The 16508-nt window shown below is 37.4% G+C and overlaps 1 protein-coding gene across 3 annotated transcripts in view; it reads left to right on the top strand.

Annotated features, from left to right (window-relative positions):
- The window catches only part of daam1a (dishevelled associated activator of morphogenesis 1a), a 166998-nt gene that overhangs the window by 126460 nt on the left and 24030 nt on the right, over window positions 1–16508 (top strand). For all 3 annotated transcript variants that reach the window (XM_060829105.1, XM_060829104.1, XM_060829106.1), the window contains 11 exons: window positions 1581–1691; window positions 1938–2041; window positions 2119–2185; window positions 2285–2402; window positions 2809–2947; window positions 3081–3139; window positions 3767–3954; window positions 4209–4523; window positions 4879–4986; window positions 12432–12538; window positions 15871–15955. In XM_060829105.1, coding sequence (XP_060685088.1) covers window positions 1581–1691; window positions 1938–2041; window positions 2119–2185; window positions 2285–2402; window positions 2809–2947; window positions 3081–3139; window positions 3767–3954; window positions 4209–4523; window positions 4879–4986; window positions 12432–12538; window positions 15871–15955 — 1401 coding nt within the window. The remainder of the gene's footprint in view (window positions 1–1580; window positions 1692–1937; window positions 2042–2118; window positions 2186–2284; window positions 2403–2808; window positions 2948–3080; window positions 3140–3766; window positions 3955–4208; window positions 4524–4878; window positions 4987–12431; window positions 12539–15870; window positions 15956–16508) is intronic.

Raw genomic sequence — 16508 nt, 5'->3', positions numbered from 1 at the left:
ATCTTGACTTTGTGTAAGGAGCTTCTGCCTAACTCCTTTTTGGTTTAGTTTATATATGATGCCTGCTAATTGTAGTAGTGATATGTAATCCTGGTAGCATATAGAATGTGCAAACTTTGTCCACCATATAATAATTTATGACGATGACACCTCATGATCCCTAAACTTTGTAACTGTCAGTTCTTTTATGCAGTTTCTCTCAAGTAATTTTTGTGCTTTCACTTATTCACCTCACTCATAATTTAAAACAAAAATGCAAATTACATCTTTCGCTTATAGAAAACTGATTTAGCCTGACTTTATAGTTCTTTAATTTGATGTTGTGAAGTTTGACTTTTTATATTGTGCCTTGGGCTAATATCCTGAACAGACAGACAGACAAAGTCAGGATCGACTCAGTGCTTCCAGAATGGCCAGTCTAATGTTTGGCTTTTGTTTTAATTGTCACCTTTGAAAATTTGCTTTTTTAAATTCTTCAAGTTTAAAATGTAAATGCTAAAGAGTAACTTTGGACAATTGGGCAGATGTTTAACAACTAAAGTTACTAAATAGAAATTTTTGCTATCTATTGCACAACTTTTGTTGCAATCCTGAGAGATGTGGTGTTACCATAAAGTATGGTTTGTAACTCTATGATAAGATGGCCACATGTATTAGGTTACATGAAGACCAGCACTTAGATCCAACCACAGACTCAGTCAGTGAGCAAGCATTTGGAGACTAGATCTGGCATCTTTTATTTTATTCTTGGTTCCTTCATTGCTAATTTAAAGCTGGCAGTTCACTACATGAATATCAACTACATCTGGATATGGGGCAAGATCTGCAACAAATCAACATCACTGTCAAGAGAGAAGACCATCATTGTGGATGGAAAAATAGAATCTCGTCTTGACATTTTTTCACTCCTTTGTCTTGATGTGCAATTAGAGACAGATGTGTAGTACTCCCACTCCTATGTAAGCCTAGGTGTCATTAACAGACACATTCTATGCTTCTGGCATCGATACTCTACTCTAACTTTTGTGAATTCTAAGCAGGGGCAACTGGAAGTGTCAACATCTTTCCTGTTGCTCCTCAGGTCCTGGTCAGAACTGACCACCCTGTCAACTTACTAATGTTGATCATTATTAGGCTTCAAACTTCAGTGTTACTCTTCCAGTGCTATGGCATTCTCCTTGATGTTCAGTGAAATATTAAAATTATCCTGAAGAAGTTTTTAAAAAGAACCATTTGTCATTATTATATTTTTTCTTTCATTAGTAAAGCCTGTACATAATATGACTTGCACTTTATCAGCATTTATAACTCTCTCATGTAGTGCACCAATAAGTAATAAAATCATTGGGGAAATGTTTTTAAAGGTTATGAAAAATACTTTTGAAAAATTAAAATTCTGTTTAAATTTTAATCCTTCAGGAATAATGGAATTTGTTTTTCAATCTGAGATTACAGTGAAAAAAAATGAAAACATTAGATACCTCTGTTTGAAACTAAGTGCTTATATTTCTCTGCAGTATTTTTTTGCATGCCCATATTGCTTTATTATCAAATTGTGTGGCCCATTGTCTCCTCTTCAGACTTTAGTCAATGACTTGGACAGAAATACAGGAAGGTACAAGGATGAAGTGAATCTCAAAACTGCTGTTATGTCTTTCATTAATGCTGTTCTAAGTCAAGGATCAGGGGAGGTGAGACATTTTTATCTTAATTATTCAGAGGAGAAATTTGTCAATGCTAGTAAAACAGCCTGCTTTATAGCCTGTCCATCGTGCATCAGTTTTTCAAATGTGGTTAAGATTGTTTGCTATCAACCTGTTTGACAATATTGTTATTGGCCATTTATGGTTCCAGCTAATTTATAAGTTAGATTTTTAAACTATAACCATGGAGAAAAGAAATTTGTTATTATAACGCTATTTATTTCCTTTCAATAGGAAAGTCTTGATTTCAGAGTTCATCTCCGATATGAATTTTTGATGTTAGGTATTCAGCCCGTTATTGACAAATTACGTGAACATGAAAATGCAACTTTAGATAGGTAAGTGTACCTTATTTGCAGAAAATAATATTTAAAATACTGATGCTGTTTTTATACTAATTCTGTTTATTTGTTAGGCATTTGGATTTCTTTGAGATGCTTAGAAACGAGGATGAAATTGAACTAGCAAAAAGATTTGAGATGGTGAGTAGTTGGGTTACTGCATACATTTAATGCCATTGCCAAATAATCAAATACAAAGCTTGGTCTGTTCACTCATAGTTGATGATTGTACTGTTTTAGGTCCACATCGACACGAAAAGTGCCACCCAAGTATTTGAATTGGTTAAGAAAAAAATCAGTTATACAGATGCATACCCGCACTTTATGTCAATTCTCCATCATTGTCTCCAAATGCCATGTGAGTACTGTGGGCCATTTTATATAGGGGAAAGCAATGCATTCAGTTTTAAGTCAGTGAGTAAAGTGAAAAGAAATCAAAAACTTGATCTGAAAGTTAGCATGACTTCAGAAATATATTTGAAGTCTGTTTTAAAAACAATTGGATAATATGGTTTCCTTAAGTATGCTGATACAGAATAAATTATTCCAAAATAGCCATATGAATTTGTGCTATTTAAATTACAGTAACACTATTCCTTGCCTAACCTTTGTTGTTCATGGACTTGTATTACTTATACTCAAGCAGAAACTCTGACATAAATCATTCTAATCTATATTCATCACTGATCTTATTCAAAGGAATTTTAATTGGTTTGTGAATTCTACTCATGATTCCTTTCCATTTTAATATTTCTCTTTATCAGATAAGCGAAGTGGAAACACTGTACAATATTGGTTACTGCTTGATCGAATATTGCAGCAGATAGTTTTACAGAATGATAAAGGGCATGACCCCGATGTTACTCCTCTAGAAAACTTCAATGTGAGGAATGTTGTTAGAATGTAAGTCATTCCCTGTAATTTTCTTTATCTTTAAGATGGCAGTACTAGGCATTTTGATTTTGAAGACTGATCAATTCTCATTGCCTGCTAAACCTTATTGTGACTGTTTTTAACCAATGTTCAACATAAATAGGTTGGTTAATGAAAATGAAGTCAAACAATGGAAGGAACAGGCTGAAAAAATGCGAAAAGGTGTGTTCATTATTTTATTCACTTAACTTTCATGTTTTTAAACTTTGCTCTGACATGTACGTTTCAGCCATTAGAGTTGTGCTGCTTTTTAATTACAATTGTATTATCCACTGCCATTCCAAATTCTTTTGTCTTCTCTTGAAACTACTGATTAAGATGCTGTTTCATAGGAGTCAGTACCCTCCAATTACTCTTCGAACTAGTAATTCCTTGTGTAAACTTAGAATGAAAAGTAGTATTAGAAATATTCATCGGGTAGAATGACATAGCCAACCTGGTAATAATACTGTATTTATGGATCTTCAAGCATAAGCCAAATATCAAGCATGAAGAGAATACCGATTGACATGTCTACTCTTGTTGACATCTTAAAGCTAATCATTACAAATGAAGCCCTCTAAAATCTGTTGTTTTAAGCTGGCTTGAACTAAGTTGAACTTAGGGTTGAATCTAGGATCTTCTGTGTGGACATTGTGTGATTTTTGTGGATTTAGTTTTGGCTTGAAAGCAACAGTAAACATTATTTGAATAAAATCTAATTATCTGGGGTAATTGTTTTTAAGACTCTATTTTCTATGTGTATCCTCATCTTCTTTAACGAATCTAAAAAAAAGTCTTCTTTTACAGAGCATAATGAGTTGCAGCAAAAACTAGAGAAAAAAGAGCGGGAATGTGAAGCTAAGACACAAGAAAAGGAGGAGATGATGCAAACACTGAATAAAATGAAAGAAAAGCTGGAGAGAGAATCTCAAGAGCACAAAGCTGCCAAGAAACAAGCAGCTGATCTGATGGCCCAGATCCAGGATCTAAGCAATGCAAGTTTCTATTAATAATTTGAGGATGCTTTACCACTAGTTAAGTGTAAAAAGGACAATGTTCAAAGTATTATAAAGAAAGGATCAGTTAATTGTTGTACACAGTTGAAAAGCTGTATATATCGCTTTGGTCAAAATTAAACTTCAGTACATTGGTGTGCTATTTTTTTCCAAAGAAGGGTCTGGAGTTGATCAAGTTAAAATGTGGTTGCTCGTTGCCTAATACCGTCTTTGCAATTTTGCTTCAATTTTAGAGACCAAAATATTCTGGAGTTCCTGGTGGACCCCTTTCAACACTTGGAGCCCCAGGTGGTCCAATACCACCACCTCTACTTCCCTCAGTAGGTGATCATCCTCCACTGCCACCACCACTGCCCTTAGGTGGATCTGTGCTGCCACAACCACCCCCACCCCCACCCCCAGGTGGACCCCCTCCCCCTCCAGGTTTACCATTATTGGGTGGTGTGCCACCACCACCTGGAGCACCTTTGGGCCTCGGACTCAAGAAGAAAAATATTCCCCAACCAGGAAACCCTTTAAAATCCTTCAACTGGTCCAAATTACCAGAGGTTTGTTGTATTTCTTTCATAGAATAAGAAAGATATCATTTTTGTCTTGAATAATCTTGTCCTAACAAAAACAATAATGTTTGACTTGTATTAATTCAATGTGCATAAACTTCACTGAATTATTTTTATAATTAATCTTCCTAGTAATATATACTTTTTTAAAAATAAGACTTTCTGGTATGTTTAAAATAGTTTGTTAGTAATTACATGATCTGTATTCAACAACAAATCTAAAAAAGTTATAAGACAAAGCACATTAATTAATTTAATATTTGCACTATAATCTTTGCAAAAATGATTTGCACTTAAATTAAAAAACTTCATTGGGTAAATTATTTTTTGATCATATTAATAGAACAAACTTGTGGAAACAATCTGGATGGACATTGATGATTTGAAAGTTTTCAAAGTACTTGACTTGGAAGACATAGAAAAGACTTTTTCAGCTTACCAAAGGCAACAGGTAACTTGAATTAAGTTTCTGCTTCCAGCACATGGTATTAATATAGGCATAAAAGTCTGCACGTTGAACCATGTGTTGATTAGATCAATTACAAAGAAATGCTTTATACTCAAATACTTCTCTTATTTACTGTTTCTCAGCAAATTGGATGACTTTAAACAAAATAGGTAATTTTGCTTATTTAGCAATGAAACAATGTATTCCTTTCTTTTTAATGTTTAGCAGTTATGGTAGTCTGTTCATTGTAATGATAGATGGAGTTGTAAACCACCACACTTCCGATTAGTTCGGCAGGATTTCGAGAAATGTAGTGATATTACCAACATGATCTAAATTATGTTTCGAACTCTGAGTCGCAGATCAATAAGCAGCTTATTCGTCCGTTAGTATGATCATTTTCTATTCAGTACAGAAAGGCTAACAGGAGATTAAACTGAATTGAACAAAGAAAATTTACAGCTCAGGGAGAGGCCCTTCTGCCCTCCAAGCCTGAGCCAATCCAAATCCACTGTCTAAACCTATCACCCAATTCCTAAGGACCTGTATCCCTCTGCTCCCCACCTACTCGTGCATCTATCCAGACTCGCCTTAAATGAATCTACCATGCCTGCTTCTACTACCTTTGCTGGCAACACGTTCCAGGCACCTACCACCCTCTGTGTAAAGTACGTTCCATGTGTATCCCCCCTCACCCTGGGGAAAAAAGCTTATCTCTATCCATCCTGTCTATACCCTTCATGATTTTGTAGACCTCAATCAGGTCCCCCCAGTCCCCTTTTTCTAATGAAAACAATGCTAACCTACTCAACCTCTCTTCATAGATAGCACCTTCCATACCAGGCAACATCCTCGTAAACCTTCTCTGCACCCTCTCCAAAGCGTCCACATCCTTTTGGTAATGTGGCGCCCAGAACAGTACACCGTATTCTAAATGCAGCTGAACCAATGTGTTGTACAGTTTTAACATGACCTGCGGGCCCTTATACTCAATACTCCTTCCAACGAAGGCAAGCATACTATATGCCTCCTTGACCACTCTATTCACCTGTGCAGCCACCTTCAGGGTACAATGGGCCTGCACTCCCAGATCTCTCTGCTCAGCAACTTTTCCCAAGGCTCTTCCATTTACAGTATAGTTCGTTCTAGAATTAGACTTTCCAAAATGCATCACCTTGCCCAGATTGAACTCCATCTGCCACTTCTCCGCCCAATTCTCCAGTCTATCTATATTATCCTGAATTCTTTGACAGTCCCTTATGCTTTCTGCTATTCCACCAAACTTTGTGTCATCTGCAAACTTACTGATCAGGCTACCAGTGCCCTCTTCCAGATCATTTATGTATTTTACAAGCAACAGTGGCCTCAGCACTGATCCCTGTGGAACACCATTCATCTCCTTTCTCCATTTCAAGAAACTCCCTTCAACTACTACTCTGTCGCCTATTGCTCAACCAGTTCTCTATCTACCTAGCTAGAACACCCTGCACACCATGTGACTTCACTTTCTCCATTAGTTTACCATGGGGAACCTTAACAAACGCCTTAAAGCCCATGTATATGATCTCTCCAGCCCTTCCTCCTTCTATCAACTTGGTCACTTCCTCAAAGAACTCTAAGTTGGTAAGGTACAATCTGCCCCACACAAAACCATGTTGCCTATCACTGATAAGCTCATCCTTTACCAAATATAAATAGATCCTATCCCTCAGTACCTTGTCCAGTGACTTTCCCATCACTGATGTTAGGCCCACTGGTCTGTAGTTACCTGGAATATCCCTACTATGCTTCTTACAGAGGAGGACAACAGAAGCAACACGCCAGTCTTCTGGCACTTCACCTGTGTATAAGGATGCTACAAAGATAACTGTCAGGGCCCCAGCTATTTCTATCCTTGCCTCCCTCACATCTGGTCCTGGGGATTTGTCCTACCTAATATCCTTTAGCCTACTCAGCACGTCTTCCTCCTTATGTCAACGTGTTCCAGAGTAAACACACTTTTATCTCTGATCTCAACATTGATCATATCCCCCTCCTTTGTGAACACTGCTGCAAGGTAATCGTTGAGAATCTCGCCCATTCTCTCCAGTTCAAAATATGACTTTCCTTCCTTATCTTTTAGTGGACCAACCCCTTCTCTAGTTGCCCTCTTGCTGCTTTTTTAAGGAATAAAAGACCTTGGGGATTCTCCTTAATTCTGCTTATCTTGGGATTCTCCTTAATTCTGCTTGCTGGAGTTATTTCATGATCTCCTTTTTAGCCAGCTTGATTCCTCGTTTAAGATTGGTCCTACTCTCCTGACATTCCTTGAAGGCCTGTTCTGTTCTTAGCTGCCTGGACCTTATGTACACTTCCCTTTTCCTCTTGGCAAGTCACACAATTTCTTCTGTCATCCACAGTTCACTGATCTTGCCTTTCCTATCGCTTGTTTTCAAAGGGACGCGCCTATCTTGTTCTTCAGCCTACCTTTTGAAAGCATCCCACATATCAGGTGTGGACTTTCCTTCAAATAGCTGGCCCCAATCCACATTTCCTAGCTCCTGCTGAATTTTGATATAATTGGCCTTGGCACAGTTTAATATTCTTCCCTTAGTACCCTCTAATCTTTGCCTAAGAATATTCTAAAACTTAGAAAATTGTGGTTACTATTCCCAAAGAAATCCTCCACTGCAACTCCTACCACTTGGCCTGGTTCATTCCCCAATACCAGGTCCAATATGGCCCCTTACCTAATTGGACTATTGACCTGCTGTTCTAGAAAACTTTTCTGGATGCTCCTTACAAATTCTGCCCCATCCAGACCTCTGACACTAAGTGTATCCGAGTCAAAGTTGGGAAAATTAAAATTTCCCAACGCCACCACCCTGTTGCCTCTACATCTTTCCATAATCTGTTTACCTATTTGTTCTTCTACCTCACACTCACTGTTGGGAGGCCTGTAATACAGCCCCAACAATGTAACTGCACCCTTCTTATTTCTCAGCTCTACCCATAATGCCTCACTGCTCAAGTCCTCCATATTGTCCACCTTTAGCACAGCTGTGATGTCATCCCTGACCAGCAATGCAACTCCTTCCCCCTTCCTTTTACTTGCCTCCCTGTCCTGTCTGAAGCATCTATATGCTATAGTTGCCAATCAAGCCCTTCTTTCAACCAAATCTATGTGATCGCAATAATGTCATGCTCCCAGGCACCACTTCAAGCCCCAAGTTCATTTGCTTTACCCACTATACTCCTTGCATGAAAGTATATGCTCTTCAGACCACCGGTTCCTTTTATGTTCATCTGCTCTCTGCCTACTCTTCCCCTTCGTAATGCTAACTTCATGATCCTTAGTCTCCAGTTTCCACCACACTGTCTACTAGTTTGCTTTTCTGGTTCCCAGCCCTGCCCCATTAGTTTAAATCCTTACCTTTCCAACTTCCTGGTATCCAATGTCACCTCTGCTCTATCGCCCGCTGCTTCTGGACAGGAAAAAGACCGTGGGCTTTGAAGATAAGTATTTATACTAAGTCCTTCCCTTCCTGACAGCCTCCTGGTCTCCAGTGTCACCTCTGCTCTGTCTCCCACTGCTACCGGACAGGGGAAAAAAATTGAGATCTATTCCTATCCCTGTGCTCAGTGGAGGTTAAAACATTAATTTTGGCTGTGGAATGTAGAAGGACCAAATCCTTTGCATTCTGAACTATTGAGTAGCTAGTAAAAGCTTCTCTGTGATGGAGGAATTAGTAAAAAGTTGTTTATGCTTACGCTTGTTAATACATCAAAAATATTTGTGGCTGAAGCCATTACACCTTCAAGACAAAATGAAGAAGCACAAGCAGAAAAATATAGTGGCCTACTCCAAACTGTACAGTATGACTTAGTTTTAGATTACACTTGCAAGGGGTCAGTGCAGACAAGAAAAAATGCTTCCTTTCGTTCTAGAGATTCAATTGTTCAATTCATTTTGAATCTCATGCGTTTTCTTGTTAAGATTTTTAAAACGTTTGGTGTGTGAATTGCCTTTTAAGCTTATACAATATTGCAGAAATGTTAATGCAATTTATTTAAATTAATTCTGAGATTTGGATGACATAGCTGTGACAATACCATGGCTTTCAGAGATGTATTTTGTCCTTTTTTTTAATGAAGTGAGGTTGAGACAGAGACGCCGAGTGGTTTGTTTCAAATCAATAAACAGCTTGTGAGGCCTCGGTTTTATTTTTGAAAGGTAGAATAATAGAAGCAGCATAAATGGGTGGGGTCAAGCTCCCAGAGTATCAGGAATTTAGTTTGACTTTCAGTAGCTGCTGGGGTTTGGAAGCTGGAGGTGGAAGCTGTTGTCCTTTTCTCTGATATAGCTAAAAGCTGGGGTGTTCTCTCTCTGCTGTTAGAATTGCGTGTGAAACAATTTATTTTACTGAAATTGCCTCTGCTAAGGGTTTGTTTATAGAATGTTACTATTTTGGAACAACTAATCAGTGGGTAATAACGCATCTTATCTTAAATATTTCGATAGTGATAGTAAAGCTAATTTTTAAATTATTTTGAATGTATTTTAACTATAGTATAACAATAAAACGTGTTTTGCTTCAAGCCTGGTGGTCTGACCAATCGAATTGCACTTGGAACACAACGCCTTACACTTGCCTTTCACACTAAGAAAAGTTGGGGTCTCGGCCACCACCTTTAAAATATTTTGAGGGGATTTGGTCTGATTCGTAACAACGTAGCTTGTTGCCTTATATTATGATGCTTTAGTGTTTGATTACCGAACAAGTTCAGATGTTCCAACCTTTCTCATGAGCATCTATATCTCAACAAGTAACACTTTATAAAATCATCATTAGTCCACACAGTATTGAAGTTACAAATTTAAACACTTCTGTAGGATTGTTGAAATGTTGTATCTATTTTGATGTTGTGAACAGTGTATGTTTGGAATGTATAATTTGATAACAATATTATCCAGATTCTGATAAACTTGCACTCGTAACTTATTCTATGCCTGAGCTATTACCACATGGTGAAAGGGTTAACCTTGGCAGATGACATTCTTGCTTGTTGTGCAAAAATCTCTAATCACATTCTGATAATGCTTTATCCACTTTATTGTGCTGTATCTATTTTATTTTCCATTTTGCAACAATCGCTGAACTGCACTTTATAAAATTGCTATTAACTGATGCTACCTGTTATCCTCCTTTTTTTGCTTTTGGCCTGCATTTAGGACTTCTTTCTCAGCAATCATTCCAAACAGGTAAGCATGTGCTTTGATAAAGCGAAAGGGATCTACTTGTATATAAATCAGAGTGCGAGGTTTATGGTGGTAAAAATATATGTTGAAGTTGTTTGATTTTTGAGTATATGTCGATTTTAGTGAGTATTCTCAGCAGTATATTTGTAGCATAACTGACAAATCATTTAATGTAATATTTTCTAATCCACTGAAAACTGTGCAAAGGTATAAATTTATACTCCGAGCATGTAAACATTGTTACAATGGAACCTGATTTTTGAATAATTTGGAAATAGAGTTATGACCAAGATAAATGGGGAAGTAGAATATTATGCCAATTAATTTTATCTTATTAAAGTTGTAAACAGGCTCTGACAATTCTGTACTTAATGGGTTGCAGCACGATTTATAATATTAAATTTTACACATTTTTGAAATAAAAAGACCCATTGCTTAACTTCAGTACTCAAATTGCAAACGAGCTTTGCTTTGCACCTAAAATTTAAGGACATAGTTTGTTAATGCTTCATATTTCAGTTTATACAACAAGCTGCATGTCACTTTGTATTTTTATTTGCTAAAATTGGGGCATCACATTTTAAGTGATGTATGAGTTCCTACTACATTATTATCTGTCATGCATTGATTTCAGAATGCCACTTTAGTCCTCGGACCATATAGATTACCAATAATTGAGAAATTTCTAGAAAAAGCTTACACATATTGCATGCATTCATAGATGTCGATTTTCCTACATTTGCTATTTTATTTGTTTAGCAATCCTGTGTCTCTGCCTTCATTTTGTTGCTGAATGATGCAAGGCACCTCCCTAAGGGTTGTCACTGACCTCATCCAGTGTCCACCCTTGGACACTACCAGGCAGTGGATAAGAACCTAGAATTGTGATTTCTAACCAATATTTTCCTCCTCATCAGAGAACTAAAGCTAGTTGTTCCAAACTAATAATCTGCCAACTTGATACTGATTATTCAAGGTCTTTGTGATCTTGTGTGTGGTTGATTTTCAAATTGGATTGTTTATCAACAGAATCGTTTAAATAATGTCAAAAATTGCCTAAATTTGTAAGTTTTGGGCTGAATTTGTGTGTCCAGTCTAAACAGATAGTAGTCAGCTGAAAATAATTTAGTGTTAAAAGCTGAACAGTATTATTCAAATGAGACCTGAAAAGTGAACGTGTGTTTTGCTTAGGAAGTTGGCAGTGCAAGCACACTAACATCCTCCGTAACCATAAAGCTGGGCAACTCATAGTCTAACAACTGTTTAAGAAGGACAGGATATATATTAAGAAATGTTTTGTCATACTTTACAGAAGTTGGCTTCAGTTCCTATCCATGCTGAAAGCAACAGCTTAGTTGTTGCTCATCTGCAATCCAAAACTTTATCAAGCCAAGGAAATGTATGACAATTTAAGTTATAAATACATCTATTTGTGTGGCACAGTGGTTAATGCTGTTGCCTCTCAGCGCCAGGGATCTGAGTTCAATTCAGGCCTGGGTCACAGTCTATGTGGAATTTGCATGTTCTCACTGGGTCTGTGTGTGTTTCCTCCCTCGGTCCAAAGTTGTGCACATGAGGTAGGTTGACCACAGCAAACTGTCCTGTACTGCCTAGGAGTATGTAGGTTTTGTGGGTTAGCCATGGTATATGTGGGATTATGGGGATAAAGTGGAGTGCTGGGTCTGCGTGGGAGGTTTGATGCAGACTTAATGCACTGAATGGCTTCTTTCCACACTGTAGTGATAGTGATTCTACTAGTCCCAAATTTAATTTGATACCTTAACGTTTTACCAGACTGGAGAGAGAGAACTTAACTTCTGAGACAGATTGAATGCTTACCAGATAATCTTTCTATTGTATATTTGTATTTACACCGTGTTATTCATTGACACATTTAACGCAAAGTCTTGGTCTAAAGTAGGTAATGAAGCCATTGAGCATGCGTTGATTAATGGGGTTGTCTTTTATAATGTAAAAACCAAATCCACACGTAGAGCTGATAATACTTGGAAATGTTTTTAACAATGCATCTTTCATTTTAACCTTCAAAACTTTTATAGAGATGATCCAAATGCCTGGAAATAGTGTTATTTGATTTTTTAAATTGTTACAAACATGCTATGACTGTAGCCCCACGAATAAAATTTGCCTATGGTCTTCTATGGTATATTCAATTTAATTCCTGTTGTAATATTTTCTTGGCCCACAGAAAGAGACAGATGCCAATGAAGACGCATTTAATTCCACCAAGAAAGTGAAAGAACTATCAGTAATTGATGGGCGAAGAGCCCAGAATTGCAACATTCTTCTATCCAGGTAATTGCTTTATTTTATAAGAAAATGTGACACTATTTTATTTTAAATTCTTAAAATAATTAAGCTCACCACCACCTTCTCATGGGCATCTCTGGACAGGCAATAAATGCTGGCCAACCAGCGATGCCCACATCCCACAAAATGAATAAAATCTGGTCATATCAGTAGTATACTATATGAAATTTCTACTTTCTTTTTGAATAAACCTAAGCTAAGCAAAGGTTGTCTTTGGCTTTGTTTTCTTCCTTCACCAACTGGCTATCAGGCATACAACACAGGTAAACTGTTAGGAATGTAGTATGGGGTTTTTGATGCCACAGTTGAATTCTCATCTTACAACACCAAAATTGTGCAGACTTGTTTAAACTTTGGCCAATGGCAGTGATTAAGTTGATGGCTTGTAAATGTTAAAAATGTGGACTGAAAATGAAGGATTCATTTTTCTAAATATTTAATTGGAGGCTATTTCTGCTAAGCCAGTACAGGATATTGGAAAAGCAGTCTGATAGCTTGCAAAAGTGGAGGAATTGAGAGATGGTAGTGTGGAATGTCAGAATCATAGACCAATCTGATCTAGTCCCATTTGCAAAATTTGGCCCATCTGCCTCCCATTCTATCCTGTTGTCAGCATTTGTAACATCTTATAACATATTTGTAACATTTGTAATTTTATGTTACAATTTACATTTGTAACATATTTTGAGTTTGGGTTTTGAAGTTTTGATTTAGTAACATATTGGTTCTGAGTCTGAAGTTGAGAATTAATTTCAAAGTATTTCTGTAGCTGTAGTGAATTATTTTGTAACAATTTGTGAAGGCTCTTTTGGCAGCTTGGTGGATTTTTGTTTACTTCAGCATTTTACAACTGAAGGTGAACTATTGTGCTTCAAGATTGCTATTTGAAATTTCCATACTGGGGTTTTTTCCAGCTTGAGAGAAATACCTACAGAGAGAGAGAGACTTTTTTTTTGTTTCAGTTTTACGTTGTTTTCCAAAAATCCTGTGAAGTTCTTGCATAGAGATGCATAGAGGAGTTTTCAATGTGGAGAATGTTATAAAGAAGATTGTGTTAGAGTAAGGAATTAATGGCAGTTCCAGGCTGGAACTGTTGAGATAAAACCCGAAGAGGAGTTGAAGGCTGTTTGTTTCATCTTAAGTTTGTGATAATTCTAAAAATAAACTATTGGAGGTTGCCTACAAAGTTAGTTACTTTAAACCTGACAAGGTACTTATAAAGGAAAGGATTGTGGTGTGAGTACTGTACAAGGGTTGCTGTTAGCTCCTGTACTAGGAATGTTAACTTGGTTTTGTAACCTGTTTTGTAAATAATGGGATTACACTTATTTACTGTACATTTTAAAACTTTGTGCTATAAGTCAATAGATTGGTTATTTTCTTTTGCTGAATAAACTTTTGTTTTATTGTTGAAACAAAATCTGCCACATTGCATGCTTCAGTTGCAGTGAGAGAGTACCCTGTTCAAACCAGAACAAACAATGGTTTCAGTCTGGAAACTGACTTGTCCAGTCATAACATCAGCGATGTCCAAACTCATGCTGCACAATTCAGTAATGCCATCATAGGAAAACAAATGGGTGAATGATAGGAGAGGACCAAGGATAGATGGTGGGAAAACCTCAGTGGTGTTGGTTTGTGAGTAAGAAGTTCAGCTATTACATGTGTTCCTGTGGAGGGTGGCATGGTCAAAGGCAGGCTCAGGAGGACGAAGAAGTAACGTTTACATTTTGTCCCAATCTCTCAAAGACATTTTGTGACTTTGAACCATTTCAAACAGTTGTAAGGGTGGAAACCTGAATGGAAGGAGTCAAATAAAAATGGCTCTGATTTGGAAGGCATCTACAGAATTTTGGAGAGGAAGGAGAGATTGGTGATGGGATGGTAATTTGTGAGGATAGTGGGACCATTAATTTTCTTTTTTGAAAGAGGAGTGATAGCATCAGGTTTAAAGGAGCAAAGGACAGCATGTGAAGATAATCGATATTGTTAACAATATCATCTAACATGGGGATCATGAGGGAGTTTGGTGGTCAACAAGTTAGAGTAAAAAGTGAGGTCTGCAGATGCTGGAGATCAGAGCTGAAAATGTGGTCAACAAGTTAGTCAGATTAGGTTGAGGAGGGAGGAGCAGAGTCTTGTGAACAAAAAAGATAGAGGAGAGCAAAAGACCAGACTGGAGAGGAAACAAGAAAGATAAATTCAGGCTAGGGCAGATGGGAGCTTTAAAGAAGGCTTGGCCTGGTGGACTAGTGGAAGGAGTGAATACGACAGAGAAATCATCTTAATGTCAAAGACAGCTGTGAGCCTCTTTCTACTTATTGCCATATAATTCCGTTCAATACATTTTTGTTTTGCTGTGGTTGGAGAAGATAGAAGAATGTTGCAGCAGCAGAGCACAAATGAAACTACATGATTAAAATTTATAACTTGTATGTAACGATTGGTCACCATTTTAAATATTGCTTATTTCAGTGGTTCACACTTTATGCTTTTGTTGCTTTCGCTGAAGCTCATACTTGCCATTGGGAATCTAGGTAGCCTTCACTCTCTGCCAGTTATCAATTTCATAATGTGCATTTGGTGTTGACTTTGTGCCACTGAAATGCTATACCAGTATCAAAAGTGCAGTATCAAACCAGAAGAACCGAAGGTCCAGTCAGGAATAAGTAACTTTTCTCCATATATATTTACTATATACTGGTGTGAAAGAGAGAAAAGTAGATTATATGGTCAAAGGAACTATCTATGAATACCTGTTTGACAGGTTTGACTTTGTGATCTTGTCAGCTGGTATAGAATTCCCCCTGAAAGTTTAGTACTAGGAATGAGATCCAAACCTTCTCAACTCAATTATTATGACACATGAAACCATCAATGAAGGGATGATCTGAATTTAAGTTCCAGATTTGACAGCATCTAGCAACGTTTGAAGGTTGAAAAACCAAGTTAACATTTCTAGTTGATGTGACTTTTTAGAACTGCTCCGATGCTGCCAGACCTGCTGAAGTTCTCCATCGTTTTCTGTTTTAATGTTAGATTTCCAGCATCTGCAGTACTTTGCTTTTATTTAAAGGCATGGTGTTCTACTTGCTGAAATACAAACATCTACTTCTGTTTCAATCAAATAACAGCTATGTATTTACTGAGCATGCTTTGGTAACTGCCATATGAAAAAGAAACTGTAAAGTAGCTCTGATATCACCCAACTATTGTTAGTGGTTTGGAGGTTTAGCATGGAGAATCTCTTTATTCTAGCCACACGGTGTATATGTAGTAGTGATGCAATTTATGTATCTATTTATTTATTTATTTAGGTTAAAGCTGTCCAATGAGGAGATTAAACGTGCTATTTTAACAATGGATGAACAAGAGGATCTACCTAAGGACATGCTTGAACAGGTACCGTGTTGGTTCTGAAGCATTTTGTACTGTGGTTGTACTTGATGGGGCTGTGTCTGGGAGGCTATATCACTTCCATGGTAAATTATATTTTAGAAGTGAATGGCCACCACACATCAGGTTGGAAGATAAATCTTCCCTGTGCCACTTTGAACAGATTGCTGCAAGTGAAAAGAGTTTAGAAATGAGTATCCTTCTGAAAGGGAATACCATATCTCCACTTCTCTTTCATAATAGGGATCTTGACCAGAAGGGATGTAGCTGAGGACAAGTGAAGTGCAGGATCTGTTGGTTAAACACTGATTTGCTTTAGGGTATGTGAATGACGTACGGGTGAAGGATTATCAGCCATTCCGGCTCTGAACACTGTGGCTTTTTGGTTGCTGTCCATTTATGTTGCCAGTGAGCGGCAACATTAGATTGCCACAACAGGTCCAGCTGCACAGCAATATTTTAAAAATGGCATGGTCTCAGGTTTGCTGGTCATTTGGTGGATATCTGCTGTGTGGTGGGTTTTTCCAGGAATGGAATGTTTTAAAATAGGGATAGAATT

The sequence above is a fragment of the Hemiscyllium ocellatum genome, chromosome 8, assembly GCF_020745735.1.
Source record: "Hemiscyllium ocellatum isolate sHemOce1 chromosome 8, sHemOce1.pat.X.cur, whole genome shotgun sequence".
NCBI classification, from domain to species: domain Eukaryota; kingdom Metazoa; phylum Chordata; class Chondrichthyes; order Orectolobiformes; family Hemiscylliidae; genus Hemiscyllium; species Hemiscyllium ocellatum.
The sequence above is the reverse complement of the archived record's forward strand: the minus strand, read 5'-3'. Positions and strand labels throughout refer to the sequence as shown.